The 16756-nt window shown below is 41.7% G+C and overlaps 2 protein-coding genes across 2 annotated transcripts; both read right to left on the bottom strand.

The window, feature by feature from the left end:
• Positions 1-625: 625 nt before the first annotated feature.
• On the bottom strand, positions 626-2933 carry LOC306976801 (transmembrane protein 17A; the record flags this gene model as incomplete). The annotated part of the gene is made up of 4 exons (XM_079574882.1): positions 626-937; positions 1837-1950; positions 2622-2725; positions 2807-2933. 4 exons carry the CDS (start codon positions 2931-2933, stop codon positions 626-628), a joined length of 657 nt encoding a protein of 218 aa, XP_079431008.1.
• Positions 2934-3522: 589 nt separating this feature from the next.
• Positions 3523-5925, bottom strand: selenoe (selenoprotein e). The gene is made up of 4 exons (XM_079561308.1): positions 5817-5925; positions 5365-5441; positions 4904-4982; positions 3523-3766 (listed from the first exon to the last, which is right to left on the bottom strand). Exons 2-4 carry the CDS (start codon positions 5382-5384, stop codon positions 3629-3631), a joined length of 237 nt encoding a protein of 78 aa, XP_079417434.1. The 5' UTR covers positions 5385-5441; positions 5817-5925; the 3' UTR covers positions 3523-3628.
• Positions 5926-16756: the final 10831 nt, after the last annotated feature.

Genomic DNA, 16756 nt, shown 5'->3' with positions numbered 1-16756 from the left:
TTTGTCACATTAAAATAAGGCACCATGGTTACACAAACGTTTTTTTGTTTTTTGTTTTTTTACAAAAAGACAGACCACAAAATTTCAATCTCCCTATTCCAAAGTATATGAAACACTTTTTATTCATTTTTTATAGTTATTAAAAACTCAATTTGCAACTAAGTGTGTAATAGTCTGTTTGTTGCCATGGAAACCAGATGAATCTAGCAAAGGCAGATCATCATTGTATCTGTAATAGAAATATAATAGATATGTCTCTAATGGACATCAACATGTATGTATATTTCTTTTATAAAGAAGAGAGATAGACGTGTGAGCGCATCAGGTCCACTAAGTAGGTTCGAGACTGTGATTCACGGGTGCTCTTCAAGGATGAGCTGGAGCAATAGTGTAAACAGAAAAATGACTTGCTGTGGAGATGTGTAGAAGCAGTCAAAGAGAAATCCGAGGCAGAATAAAGGACTTTTAATTTTTGTACACAGAAGTGCCTCGGATTTCTCTTTGACTGCTTCTACACATCTCCACAGCAAGTCATTTTTCTGTTTACATGTATGTATATTTTTGTTGGTGTGCATTTACTTGTTCCAAAAAAGATGACAACAACACACCATATTTGCATACAGTGTTACTGGTACATGTGGTGTACGGGAGTGACTGCGAGCGCCCCCCGGTGGTAGGGCATTGCCAGGCCGTACACAGGGCCCAGACTCTCCACTCTGCCCAGCTGCCGGAGGTGGAAGAGCAGCAGCAGTTTTCGGGTCATGGTGCGCAGAGCCAGGAAGGAGGTCAGCAGCTCGGCCAGGACAAAGAGCAGGTACAGGGAGTGAGTGGCCCTCTCCAGGGGCAGGATCAGCGTGTCCTCATCAGTGAGGAAGAAGAGCAGCACTGGCAGAGGGAAGGTGAACGACAACACCCAAAAGGCAGCCAGCTCTGGGACCTGGAGGACAAAGGCATGGGGATATGTTTAGTCCACATGACCAAGGTAAACCAGTTCAAATCCTTCAAAAATATTGCTTGTTTATCCTACTCAAGGTAAGGTAACGTAAAGTATACTTTATTGTCCCCGTACAAGAATTTCTTCTCTGCATTTGACCCTTCCTTTGATACCGCAACCCGTAAGGAACAGTGGGCAACAGCAGCACCGCGCACAGGCACCCATGATATCCTGATAGGATTTTTTTTTTAGTGGTAGGGGAAACCGGAGTACCTGGAGGAAGCCTACGCAGACACGGAGGGGACATGCAAACTCCACACAGAAAGGCCCCATTCAGGTGGGAATCGAACCCGGGACCTTCTTGCTGTGAAGCGTAAGTGCTAACTGCTGTTCTAATTTGCCATCCTAAAAGGCCATACCACCTTTGCTCTGCCCGATCCTGTCAGACCTCGGAAGCTAAGCAGGGAGACCATTTGAGAACACCGGGAAGCCTGAGTGAATGTAGTGAGTGAGTGAGTTGTTGGTGGTGGTTGGTGGTGGTCGGAGGGACTGATGGCACAGACAGGTAGCCTTGCTTCCATCAGTCGACCCCAGTAGCTTACCACCACCAAGTATAGAGTGAATGAATAATGTAATGTTAAGCGTCTTTGAGTGTCACTATATAAAACCAAGGCATTATTATTACTACTTGTAGGGGCAACAAAACAGCCTTCAATTTACAGTTAGTATCAGTTCATATTCAGCATTGCAATTGTCAGCATTCTTTGTAAGATGGAAGAGGTGCTGCTAAATATAGTATGTAAAATGAATGGTGACATATGTACAGTTCATTTTTTTGTTTAAAATTTGACAAATGTTTCAGAATGTGTGCAAAAATACTTTATCAGCAAAGTTATCGTTACCTTTTCCATTAGGTTTCCCATATATCCCAGATACAGCCGGATCACCTCCACAACGGTCAGCAGCACAATTCCAGTGATCAGCAGCCCCTGATAGTAACCAGCCAGATACTCATACTGTGCAGAATCACATGCAAAACAAGGACAAGTGTGAGCAATGCTGGGAATGACCACTAGATGACTCCAAAGTCACACTGTAGAAATTATGCAGAGAATTGTCAATAGAGCTTTTGAACATGTTACATTTTCGCCCACAAATTTAGAGTTAAATTACATTTGTATTTGCATATACAACATCACATACGCATCTGATACAGAGGAAAATACATAACTTAGATAGACATCATTTGACATTTATCCCTCTTAACGCATTTTACGGGTGTTTGATGCTACAATGCAAACCCCAATACTTCTATATATAGAGAGAGATCTCAGCTACATCTGTTTTCCTCCATTGTATATTGACTTAATATAACATTACCTAGTGTTTATTTTTTGGAAGCAATAGTTTGAGACTTAAAGGGTAATGTAGTTTCAACTGTCTGTAATAATATGGTAGTATCCAGAGGCATGTGCAGCGGGTGGCCAGAGCTAACATAGACCACTTAAGGCATCTTATTGGCCACTAAACTGTAACATGTATGGAAAAATACTCAGAAATAATGTATTGTAAAGCTGACCGAGTTGAACTAATATTTGCTTCATTCACATACATTATTCAGGTGTCCGCTGCTGGCATAGTCCCCCAAATAAACAGAGAGAAATGCCATGGCAACAGATTGACCCACCTTGACGTCCAACATGAAGACAGAGGAGAACCACCAACACGGGAAGAAGAACATGTTGAAGTAGAGCAGCATTTGAAGCGGAAGGTGGGAAACCAGCTCATTTACTGAAACGCAAACAGCAACAGAGTAAGCCTACTGCACCCAAGCACCAGGGGAATTATGCTTCAGCATATCTATCCACCCACCATATGTGTCCTCCTGTTCCTTGGGGTAGTCACTGTCTGCCGTCCGGTTGTTGGTGAAGACGGAGCTGCCCATGTAGGCCAGCCCCACGTGCAAGTTCTCTGGCACAGGTGAATAAAACACTGGCATCTTGCAAACTAGTGCTCCTGCTGAACATGTCCGAACACAGCAAAAGTACCCCGCTGCAAAACGCTGTGATAGCCCCTATGCTGCTATCTGCTAATCCCACACAGATGCACGCTGGCAGACATGGCAGCTAATCAGATTATGGGAGAAGGAGGCGGGATGGGGATTAAGTCTGAAACAGTGGAATTAGTTTGTGAGAGACCATTTATAAGATTCAGAGGAAATTGATTTAATTTGAGAATAGGACTGAATCTTGAGAGGCAAAATGGGAAATAAAGCGCTTTACAATGATGGGTTTTCTGTACAGGGATGGGGTGAGGTACTGCACTTATACAGAGGTTCACGAGGCACACTTGGGTTTATGTATAGAAAGTCAGCAGAATAGAATATAAACTAGGACTAATATACTAATATACACACACACAAGATGCTGCAGAGGGGCCTTGTGTGTCATGTGTCTTGTTTACTGTGGTGTGATTCCCAAAAAATGTAAGAAAAAAAAGAGTTATCATCTACATACTGTACACATACACATGTAATGGGGGAAAAAAAGACAGTTTTATTTTTATTCCTGTACCCCGCTCCGCCCCAGTCCAGCGTATCCTCAGAATGGAGTCTGGCCTGTGTGCAACCTTTGGGCTCCATTCGTCATTCGTGTGTCCTGGGGTGCAGCAGCGAGATTCAGCCACAGGGGGTCCTCAGAGCTCGTCTCTGCGCGAGGGGAAGTGCTGGACCTCCTCCGGCACCTCTTCCCCTTTTTGGGACCTCTTGTAGAATCCCAGTGAGTCTAGCAGGCTGCTGATCTCAGCCGACTTCATTTTCTTCACTTTCACCGTCTGTCCCGCACACACACGTATACATTACACAATGGTTACGTGGGTACAATGGCTTGAACGCACAGATCTTAACTGGCTGGCTCTAACCTCTAAAAAACTTTTGAAACGACCAAAATCAGACCAAAATTAATGCTTCCTTGATAGCCATACGCTGCCTTGCATTAGAACAGATCCCCTTCTTTTATTAGTGATTGGGACTGGCACAAACTGTACTGTACCATGCACCCACTCATAAGTATGTGAAAACAAAACTTGGGGGCTTGGTCACCACTCACTTCCCTTTAGAGAGTGACATTTTAGAAGGTTCACAAAGTGTCATGAGTAGTTATGAGCCTATGCACTTTCTATACTACAGTCCGATACCAAACAAATAGGTATTTGTGTCAGAATTAATCCAACATAGTAACTTCAGCCAAACAGTATCCGTTACTTACACTATAAAACATAATTACAGGTCACAACGAGCTGTAATGCAGACTGCTGCCCCATATTTTTGCCCCATACTGTCACAGTATGTTTAAAAATGCCAACCAGAAAGCCTCAGAAGAAGCATGTGATAAACAATGGCCCAGTAAAGTATAGGTCTAGCCTGTGATCCCACAAGCGCCCTGTGATGTGTTCTGCAAAACGCTCAATTCATTAAAACTGGTTTCCGTGGAGAGTTTTACAGTCAGCGACGAAAATACTACATCTGTGGGAAAACTCAACACTGCATCAAAACTTCACCTCGGGGAGAGAATGGGACTACGTTGTTTTCAGTGATGGTGAAATTATTGATACTTATGTTGCATGTTGGTTTGCAGAATTCTGGTGGAAAGGTTCTTATACATTTTGTAGTCTTTTGATGCTATGCTGACACATGAGATACTTACCTTTTTTGGTGCACTGTGGTCTTTGGGAACCACAGGGTCACATTAGAGTAACAAAAAAAACTCAGTGGCCATAACATTGTCTGATCGTCCTATACTACCAGGCTCAAGCTAAGCCCTGCTTTCATTATATACACATAGCATATCCCTCGCTTCTCTGAGCCCTTTTGCGCTGTTATCTATGAGCAGGTTTGTGATTCCCACAGGACTACTCTCTGACATCGCACCATTTCCCCAGAGGTAAGCTCAGGTCTAGCACACAGCTCACCTTCACCGCCTCGTCCCTCTCGTTGTAGAAGACGAGGCGAGGGTTCTTCTCCACCGATGAATCATACACGAGATTGTGGCTGCACACAGCAAGTCAAGGCACAGAACAGGCAGTAGGAAAGCCGATGATTGTAAGAATTGTAAGGGACTTGTATTGCATTGTATTTGTTGTACTATAACTAGCATTGCAACCACTAATGTTGCTGCACGTTTAAATTATACAATAATCATTTGTTTCTCCAAAGCAGGCGTGAATTCAAGGTCAGGTGATAAAATATGAATTTTGACTTATTAGAGGCCATTCACAGTCAAAAGATGTTTTTTTTTTTTCAACAATGTGCGTGCGTAGCCCATCAATTGAGTCTCATTCCAATTCCATTTTGCTACTAGCGAAATAGTTGATAACATACCACTGAAATAAAGAAAGCAAGGCAATCTTGTGTATGGATCATGTGAGGATACTACAAAGCCAACTGCTCCATGAGGAAGTGGTAGAGCTCTGGCAGCTTCTTTATGGCTCATCCAACGACGCTGGGAGCCTGCAGAAATGACCAAAAGACAAGTAGACAAGTAGAAACGGTATGAATGAGCATCGTGTGCAGCCTGCACTCTCTGATCAAACAAATAAAGAAAGTACTTGACCTCATCTGAGCTGGTTCACCTCAGCTCTGAGTTTGCCATTTGTGTAATCAAATTATTTCTTCAATACTAATAGTCTCTATTTTAGTTTTTTCTCCGGCTCCCACTTGTGCCATCTATTTAACCAAACCGAGAAATATGTCAGCCGTGTGTGCTACTGTTTGGAGTGCCTCACATCTCTAAATTAATCTCAACTTTAAATGATTATAATGCATGTGTCAAACAGGCTTGTATGTATCATTGCCAGACTTTTATGAAAATGTTTCTTTACTTACAAATATTGTGGCTCTGGCGATGTTGAGCTTCTCTTCCCCCGCTGTATCATTGCTGTTTTGTGATGCCCCGACAGTAAGCGCAACCGTGAGCACCAAGAGGGCCCACATTTTGTCTTAGAATAACCGCTTTGCTTGTGTCCACCTTCAGTTGCAGCATTAGATCGAACCATCAGAAACTCCACAGGGGTGTTCATGAAACTGACCGTGACTCAACCCTTGGCACCTCTTCTTTTCACCTTTACAACACACAGTTTTGCTGTTTCCAAAGCCTAAAGGCCCCCCACCCCTCAATGTATGGTCTCTTCCACGTCAGATGATGTCGTGGTCCACAGAAGCCACGGAGCATCTGCGCTCTTATCACTTTTTCCCATACAGTGGAGTGGCAGGTGGTAGATGGCCAATGCGAGGCAGACAAACTCTCAGAGCTGATAAAACTGCAGTCTCCAGGAGTGCCCTTTATGAAGAATGGCTGTGTAATTGGCCTCATCTGTCCCCTCTCTGAAATAGATTCATCTGTCATCTGCCGTGTGTATAAATAAAGTTACGGCTATATGTGCAACTTTGTGGATCATTATTGTGTGTTGTTTGTGCAGTTGGTCTCGTATCTGCAAAACCACAATCCTACCCAAGTTCATTACTGTTGTTATTAACTAATAATAATAATAATAATAATAGACTGTATTGTTTGTTATTTCTACATTTTACCCCCCTTTTTTAAATGATTTGCTCAATGTTAACAACAGCCCAAGACGAGGAAAACAACTCTTTCCATACCACTTTGTACCCGGGTTGTGGAAGAGCAGAGTCATCAGGTCACCACAAGAGGGCGCCCACAGCCACAATGTTAATTTCCTGGCAGTTTGGCGGGTGACTTCCAAAATCTTTAGCCACAGACAATTATCTTTCCAACAAAAATAAACCATGGCTGCCTGGAATGCTGAAGCAACTTTTCTGGTGCTATCTTTTCCACATCTGTACAACTCATAGTCATCTGATCAGTGAGTAATATATTCCCTTCCCTTTTTGTGTGTATGTGTGTGCTTTCTTTATTAAAATAGGTACCTTCTATATTTTTATTTTTCAGTGCAAGTTGCAAGTCCAAGCAGTAGGCCCCTAATATGGTCGCATCAGCAGCTTTAGCAGAAGTGACTGATGGACAGTTGTTGTCATAGTAATGCTCAGTAATAATTGTAAATGATGAAATAATAGCCGCAGGGCTGTCGACACACTTGCTTGGGCCTGGGGCAAAAAGGTTTCACTTGGGCCCCATTTCCTATTATTTTTAATACAAGTCGTTCAGTTCTGGGGTAACTTAGCCCGTGACCCTCACCCCCTATCAACGGCACTGGATGGTTGTAGCAAAGATATAACCAGGGGTGCACTGTTGTACCATCTTCCACGTTGAATAAATGGAGAAATTGTACAATGAAAATAATATCCTGAAGTAGCATGATAAGATATAAAGATCATAAAAAAGAAAGAAAAATACAGGGGGTAAAACTGTTTAAAGGCATTTTTTAATATCCAGGGGTTGGTTGTCCTACCAAAATATTTGCTGTCTGTTAGCTAGAAGCTCTTATATATAGGCGACTTTGGAAAACCATATTCAACATTTGCTTTTGCTTTCTACTTTGAAGTAACTTTTATGTGTAAAAAAAAAAAAAGTTGTCTGTATTTCTTCTGTAGTTTTCAACAAAGGTGCACCAACAAAAAGCTGTTTGTGGCATGTAAGGGGAGGTGGGGGAGGGGCCTGTGCACAGCCTATATGGTGCAGATGTGTAACATATGCGTTCCCCATCAGCATGTTTTGGCTGACATCACATGGAGCATGCTCAAATGGAGATGCCATTATAAACCTGCTGACAAAGGGAAAAGTCACTGCCATTTAAACCATCACTGAGCCACTCTGACCAGTTTTGCGGCTGGCACACGATCAAAGCCCACACAACACTTGAGTGTAATCCTGGCCTCCTCCACAGAGCTTATTTTAAAGGCGCTCACTTCCTGTTTCTCCACAAGCAGAGGATACTGTCCACCGACCAGTGGGACATGGGGGGGCTGTGCTGTGTCGTTGTCTACATAAGCCGTTTTCTGAAAGCGAGCCAATGTCCATGTTGAGGATGATCATATAGGGACACAAGCATAAAGCAATGTATTGTGGCTGATGACTGAAGCCGCGGGGCACTTCGGATGTAATGCGACTGCTGGTTGTGAGGAAGTGGTGGTGGTGGGTGGGGGGTGGCCTTTATGAGCTGGCCCAGGCTGGTCATAAAGAACAGGGGCATTATTGAAGGAAGTAAGTCATGGCCCCAGACAGGACAAACACAATGCTAATGAGTGGCCTCCACTGTACACCATAGTTCAGTCTGCTAAATATTGTTTCCTCTTGGACAAACTGTGACTGACCATGCACTGTAAAATGTTAGTGACTTTTCTCTATTAGAGAATAAGAGAGTTTTGAGGCTGAGAACTGAAATAATACATAAAGCTCCTATGTCATGCTTAATCGGTTCCTTACCCCATTAACATAAAGTTACTGGTTCAACCCTTGTGTCTTTGGACATGACTCTGGAACCATTTTTCATGACAAGTCTCTTGTAACTATGATTTTTCTTGTGATAAATGGCGAATAAAATCCTGTTTGCGTGTCTAATTATGTGTTTTATTACTACGAAGTTTATTGTGACTGGCTGAGAGCAATACGACTCTGAATTAAAACATTTACTTTTCTAATAGCTTCTTTGAGTGAAAACATGATTTGCATTGAACATTCTAGGGTGTAATTAGGCAATCAGTGAAATGGAGTGAAATGCTTTTGCGTAACTCGCCTAATTTACATCCGATGGTGAATGGGAGTTTGCATTAGCTTGTGGTTAGCCTGAACCTTTGACCTCCACAGTTCCCAACAGATGAGTTCACCAAACACCCACACAGAGCCCCAGAGCCTGCTCTGCTAAAATCTCAAAAAAAGCTGAAAATGTTAGCTCAAATATTATTAGTAGAGCTTGCTTATATCATATCAGTATTGGTCACTGGCTTTTTACTTTCTACTTTAGCACAGTTTTCACTTCACAGACTGTTAAACCATTTCAGGTGACGACCTTATTATATGAAGCTCTTTGAGAAAATGCCAAGGATAAAGGGTGGCAATTTTGAAGAATTTAATATATAAAACATATTTTGAGTTATTTCACCCTTTTTGGTTTCCTACGAAATCTCACGTGTTGATTCGTAGTTTAATGTCGTCAATGAGAATCACACAAAGTAAATATTGTTGAAAATAAAGAAAGGCTGATACATTAAAAGTGTTTCCAAACTTTGGGTCAGCAGGGTACATTAAGAACATTTAACAAAACCAAAACTATCAATCCCAGACCTAAACCAAAACAGATTGTTGTTGCAGAATTGGCCTCTTACGTCCTTTTCTGAAATTTTAATACAATAAACTAACTGTGATTGGTTGGCAGTAACAAAACAGATGCCAACACCTGCACTTTAAGCCATCAACATTTGTTTTCATTTGTCTGTAACTGAGTTTGACTGTCATCAAACATCATACGCATTGTGACTTAAAAACATGAAATTAAAGTAATTGGAGCACTGTGATACTGATTTTCAATATGACAAAGATGTTATTTCGATACAGTATACTGCAAAACAAAATTGTCTCGGCCCTACAGATATATATTGACTACTATGCGTTGTTCTGGTATTACATGGCATCTATCTCTATTAGGCCGTCCTAATGTTGTTGATTAATGGCCTTGGACTTTGCTTGAAGCACCTGGAAGCCTCCTGACACCTCGATAGCAGACACTCTCTGACAATTCATCTGCATTTCCCGAGCCAAAGGTCAGGCTTCACTGCTAATACCATCTGGATAATTACTAACAAATGATGACAAACAACAACAGTTCTTTTATAGCAGTTCCTGGGTGAAACTCGGCACCTGCTTTGGTCGTGTGCTTGTGTGACAAATGACTCACACACTACATAATAAAACTAATTAGAGGCTTGGACAATATTCAATTTATATTTATGTCCGAGGTGGCTTGGTGGTGAATGGATGAATAGATTGTTTTCTGATTGCACAGATGGGCACAATAATGAGAGACGTACAGCCAAAAATACTCAACTGTGCTCAAGTATAGAGCTGGGTGATTTTTACGCAATCTTTGATTGTCTTGTGAAAAAATTCGCTACATTTTTTCCCCCTACATTTTCCTTTGAAACAAAATAACTGCAACCCGGCCCCGGATAAAGCGGAAGAAAATGGATGGATGAATGGACAAAATAACTGCTGAGTATAATTTAAATATATATATTCATTGTTTTTTTTAGATGCAAGTTGGTCATTTTTATACTCACTACTGCCACCTCAGGGCTTACGCGTAATTGCAGGTTCTATATTAAGCTCGTGCATGACGGCACTTTGGACCCGAATTAACACCTTTTTGAGTGACAGGATTTTAGAGGCAGTTGTGGTGAACAGGTCTGAGCTCATTCTACACTTTAGGATATTGCTGGAACATGTAGGGGGAGGTAAATACTTATTTTTTACATATTTAAACTGTATAGCCCCTTTAATTGCATCAACAAACCCCAAAATCACTGTAAAAAAAATAATAAAATAAAATAAAGAAAGAAGAAAAGTCAGTGTGCAGTTTGTAACTTTGATGTTTAAACATAACAACAACAAAAAAAAATTCTGAAAATATGATTTCTAATTCAAATTTTTTTTTCAGATTTTTTCGCCCTGTCCTACTCAAGACTCAAGAGTTTCCGTTTCCGTTTGCCTTAGTCTTATTGGCATAATCAGTTTGAGAATAAACAGTTTTCCAAACAATAAACACAAACTAGAAATGCAATGGCTGCGCCATTGCGATTGACTGCGGAAATGCGGGAAGCGAATGCAGAAATTGCATAAACTCTTCAAATTGTACAATCAAATTTGCATAAAGTGGTAAAATGCATAAAATGTCATGTTGCATAAACTGCATAAACTCTTTAAAATTCATAAATCCTAAATGGCATAAACTCGTCAGTTGCATAAACGCTTTAAAATGCATAAACTGGTTAAATCCCATAAAGTGGTTAATTTGCATAAATTGTTAATATTGCATAAACTTGTATATTCCATAAACTGGTCAAACTGTTGAAATGGCCTCAGTGCTTGATTGGCAGAAGCTGCACAAATGGCTGAAAGGCCTGGAGTCTCCCCATTGGCTGGATTCCCCCATACACACCAATGCAAAAATGTCAAACTCTCGTATAAAAAAACAGGAAATCTGCAGAAGCCAATTTTTTCTCAAAACCCACAAGTTGCAGAAGCTGAACATGCACAAAGTGCAGAAATTGCATAAAATGCAGAAAAAAGTGCAGAAAAGCATGGATTTGCGGCAGCCCCATTATAAGTCAATGGGAAAAATCTCCGACATTTTGGCCGATTGCGGAAAAAACGTAAGTTGCAGAAGTCCCAAAAGTAATAGCACCCTTCTCCTCAACATGCGGAACGTTTTGATGCATAACTTGCATAAATTGCACAAAGCATGAAGGTGCTGAAAGCTCTAGAAAATCGGGAAAAAGATGGAAGAGGAATAATAATAAAGAACATGAAAACCAATAATTGACTGCGGAAGAATTCCGCAGTCAATCAATAAACACTTTGATCTTGTGTGCACTGACCCAACAAACAACAAGTATGACCATTTTAACTAAAACAAACTACTTCGGGCCACACTGTGTTTCCAGTCATTACAAATAACAATTGACATCAAGTTTTCAGCTATCCACATGGGGTGGTCTCTTAAATTCCAGGGGGGGACAAGTGCCACTCGAGGCCCCCCCTTTCGCCCCGCCCCTGTTCTCCTCAAACTTGACTTGTACATTTGCTAGGGGCGGGACGCCTCCAGCTTGTCTCCATTCAGATGTCCCTTCTTTGACTACAACCATATATGAGCTTTGAATACATAAACATCTGATCACTAGGGACACGTTTGGGATTCCAGACAGTTTTTGTTAAGCAAGCAAATGCCCTAGAGGGTCACTATCACCACTACCGTCTTGTGAAGTCACACGCCATAACCACCAGCTCTCATTCGGAGGAATCCTGCCTGGCAAAGTTTGAGGCCTTGCCCTTCTAAATGTAGGTCAAAGATGGCATTTATATCCATCACAGTGTTAGTCTTCACTTGCGGACGCCAGTTGTTCCCTTGTGGGGTTTTGGTGAAGGTGGGAACAAGGTAAGCTCTAGGTGGAGGGATTTGCACTGATGGATGTCCAGTCGCTGACCGCATCAGAGCAGCTGGGGGGGGGGGGGACCAGGCAGACAGCAGACCAGCGTGCCCCCTCCTCCTCTAATCTCCTCCTGGGGTAATCACAAACACATGGTGCAAATAATGGCCGCAGTGTTGGGAAGTGGAGCAGGCCTGACACACGCTCGCCTGCGCACTTCCACACTGACGATGACTAATGCACAGCCCAGAGTTACCAGTGTGGTGCTGAACGCGGGTTATAGCGGAGAGTAAGTAAGCGTGAGGCTGTCATGCAAGGCTAATCACGACGGCGGACACAAAATGTTGCAGACCACAAAGACATTACAAGTACTTCACTAGATTTTGACTAGAAGGTTGCACATTCATCATTTACCCTTGTTGTCCATGATGAAAATGAGCTTTTGTGTGCTAGTCATGAGATTATTTTAAAAAGCGCTTTAGGGCAAAGATGCCATTTATCGTCCTTCTCCTCTGAGGTGGCGCTACAAAAGATCCCATTGAGCCCAAAAAGAATCTTTCCCTATAAAGACAACTGCTGACATAACATGTTTTTAATGGCTGGTTGGAAGGGTTACAAGTTATCCTACAAAAGCCTACACTCTAGTTAAAACTACATACAGATATTCAGCTTTTGGTATGTGGGTTAAAGATACATCAGTGTTGGAAGCATCTAAAGTTTATTATATCAAATTCACAGTTATTGCAATAAACAACACTTGCATGGATACTTTTTGTACCAGACATTTTGTTAAGGAAAAGGATGAAAAATAAAATGCTGATACCGCGCTGTGAAAACTTACAGGCCTTTGTGCCATGAGTTGGGCAAACAAAGTTATCCAGCTTGGTTGTGGAAAACAAAGGCAGAGTGACTGTGAATTCTCCCGCAGGCGAACGTTCCTCTGCACATGTGCTCTGCTAACACTTTGGAGTTAGCATCCCAAACAACAAAGCTACAGTTGGTCGATCCCAGACAGGCCGGAGAGCAGAGACATTTGGGGTTCAGTGCATAAAAACATAAGCCCTCTGCTTGGACTCGAAGGGAACATTTGGTCTTGTGATCATTTTCCATCCAGATATCTGGAGCGAGCGGGAAGCTTCACTGTGTGTTCGAGTCAAGAGAGAGAGAGAGTGAGAGAGACTGACAGACAAGGGGGAAATGGGTCAAACTGTGAATTATGGGAAAGCGTAAACTTCAGGCCACATGGCAAAGTCTGACTTTACTAGAGATTGTGAATGAGAAGGATGGAGGGGATTGTCAGTGGTTCTTTTTATTTATTTATTATATTTAAAAAAAAAAGAAAGAAATGTAAATGGTTTCATACATGACAGGAACATGTTTCTTAAGTACAGGGTTTATATGGACTCCTACCATGCTATGTCCCTAAATGATCATGGTAATACATTGTGGTTGCTGTACTTCAGTAGCTAAAAAAGCATATTATGGATTATGTTTGAACAATAATGAAGTCTAATTGTTGGCCAGTTTTAGCCCATGGGCCTTGAGTTGGACATGTGTGGTTTTGGAGAACGCATCTGACTTTTCTGTTTTCTATTAAGTCTCCTCTTCAATACAATCGTTCCATAGAATTATGCTGACAAAAGGGAAATATCCAGGGCAATTCAGAGTCCCAGACAGCTCTTTGCACACCCCTCCACTGCACAGGAAGGGAATAAAAGGGAAAAGAAAAACCCCATCTGGATAGAGAACGCTGCCACAACTTAATTACATTTTTGGCCATTGATAACCATTTATATTTCAGACAATAGCTGAGAAGTTACAATGGAATGGGTACTCCATCAAAGTGATTGAGCAAAGGTTAATGTTATTTCTTTTTTACTACCTTACACTTTATCGAAAAACGAAACACTTCTGGAGTTGTTTTCATTTCACTTTGTTTGCCTTATAGAACATCATTTTTGGGATGATTCGTGTCGAGTTTACTTTTGAGCTACACATGAGGGAGTTTTTGGACGTTGATAAATCACAGTGGTCTTATACTCTGTCTAAACGTGACAGAGCCAGTATAGCACTTTCTTTCCCAAGCTCCTCAGACAGCTGCAGCTCCTTTGACCTAGATACAGCTTGTCACCACCAGCACGTCTTACTCTCGATTTGGGAGGTCGGCTTATTGTGCGGTTGTTCTTGATGCTTAGGGGCAGTCAATGCCAGCCCGCTACGCCACGGCAACAGTTTATTTTCTCTTTTAATGAAATCCTAAATGGTTTTCTGTATAGATGTCAAATGTATGGATTCTGGCCCGCTTGCCTTCCCCATCTGACCTCAGTTCTCAGTGGTTTTGGCTCATGTAAAGCATCCCGGGCTAAGTTTCCAGTAAATGTCATTTCAGCGTTGAGAAACAAACGTGCAAAGGCCTGCAATTACAGTAGAGCAGTTTCGAGCATTCTTTTTTGCGCCGGCTTAGATAAGAGAGAAAGGATCCGTGTTTTCTAGACTTCATCCGCGCCATGTCTGATGCAATGTATCCACAAGAGACCTGAGTGCATTTTAGGAAACCGAAGTGTTCGCAGCCACACATTTCTGTCCGCCAGAGAGACAGCCTGTCTTTGAACCCAGGAACAAAAGGCATGTTTTCAATCGGGCGTATCTGTTAACATTAGTGGTTAAAAAAATGAGAAGTTCATGAACAATGACATACTGTATCCTGTTTCAACTTTTTGCCGTGTATGGATTGAACATGTATGTACTATTCACGTGGTTTATTTCATTTTGCATCCTTCATGACATCCTCAACTCAATATACACAGTCCTGTTGATGATATTTGAAAATCTCCACTATTACTCCAGTATTATTGATATACTTCACCCTGTTTGTTGAGACATCTACATTTGACATACTCTTCAATGCAGCTGAGCAACCTGTCGGGAAAGTGAGACGGAGCAACCTCATGAACCACGTGACAGCGCCATACTAGGCAAAAGTAGAGCTGAGCTTCATTCACTCCAATAAAAAAGCCTGTAGCGTATTTTTCCTATAGCCATTAGCAGTTAGCCATGAAATATAGCAAATTATGAACAATCCAGATGTAATTTATGTGATGTCAAAGCCTAGTCTCATTAATGAACTAGTTAATGATAAAAAAAATAGCATATAAAAGTGGCTTCTGATCCAAATGCTTAAATTGTGGGGACAGATACTGGCCACTAAACATCATCTAATAATATGTTACGCCTCAGAAATTATATGCCATGCCATGAAACAGACATTCTTACGTTAAATTAAGTTATACTTTATTAATCTCTGTAGAGAAATCTCTGTAGAGAAATTTGTTCTCTGCATTTGACCCATCCTCAATGTTGCTTGGCTGGAGGTGTTTCTTTTAACAGGTCTGTGAAGCCATTTTCTATCATAAGTGGGATCAGTCTAACAGCGTTTATGCATTTTTTTTATTTTGCTGCATAAGAACCATAAGAACTGCCCAGGTAGCTTAGGTGACACTAAAATGGCAGCCTTTGTTGCTCAGGGAGTAACTTCACACTGTCCTGGATGTCTGTGGGTGCCCACAGTGCAACGCTGGAGACTCAACTACAGATCTTGAACCATGTTAAGTTAAGTTATAAACCTGGAAGAGTACCCTCTTGTGCATGTTGTTTTGGTTGACTGGAAAACCGGAGCACCGGGAGGACATCCACTCAGGACATGAGAACATGCAAACCCACACTATTCCCTATTCAAACCTTATTTTGAAGAGAGAGGGCTGCATACTGCTCATTAACTTGGCGCCAGTGCTCTCTTACTGTGACAGTGCAAAATTCATATTATGCATTGAAATTTGTTCTCTTTAGGACTATTGTATGCTATGGTGTACTCTCTGATTTGCTCTTCCTACACTGTGGAATATCTAAGAAACCAAGGTGACTATACCAATACATGCATGGTCATTCCATCTATTTGACATCAAAGTGATCCAAGCTAATAGTTTTGCTTCACCCAACGTCCATTTTACAATCGTGCGTAAAACAAAATCTGTTATACTGATTTAACGTGAAAACGTCTATTGCGTGAATTAATATTTCCAGGCTCTTTCAAGTGAAACCTGACTCCACTTTCTTTCTGCTTTGCATTGCAGAAAATATTTGTCTTTTCGCCCTCACTCATAAATTTCTTTCTTCCTCTCCTTGCAGGGACTGAAATGGCTACCAGATGTGGCTCCGATCTGTTCTCGTTGCCATAGTAACACTAAGACTGGAATAGAGTTTTTTTGTGAGTCCAGGGCTTTTGGCTGACTCATAGGGCCTGGGTTTTTAAAGCCTTGCTGTTAACTATAGACTTGGCGTAGAGATCTCAGAGCTGTGTTTGTACTGGCAGCCTACATGTCATCGTAGCCCCTTCCCACACTTCTAAAAGTGCACTTTCTGACCAGCGTACGCCGACATACAGTCACCCTTTGTGCCACCTTGATACTTTGTCAAAACAGCGACCCAATCAGTTGGGAAATTACTGTTATTGCTGCAGCAAACACAATATCATTAATATCCATATGCATATTTTTCCTTCACTGATTGGTTGAAACTACAACACAATTTGGACAAATTGCATGGGCGACACGGTGGCACAGTGGTTCGCGCTCATGCTTCACAGCTAGAAGGTCCCAGGTTTGATCCCCAAGGCCTTTCTGTGTGGAGTTTGCATGTTCTCCCCTTGT

The sequence above is a fragment of the Gobius niger genome (assembly GCF_951799975.1).
Source record: "Gobius niger genome assembly, chromosome: 1".
Lineage (NCBI taxonomy): Eukaryota > Metazoa > Chordata > Actinopteri > Gobiiformes > Gobiidae > Gobius > Gobius niger.
This window is presented reverse-complemented; position numbering and strand designations above follow the sequence as displayed.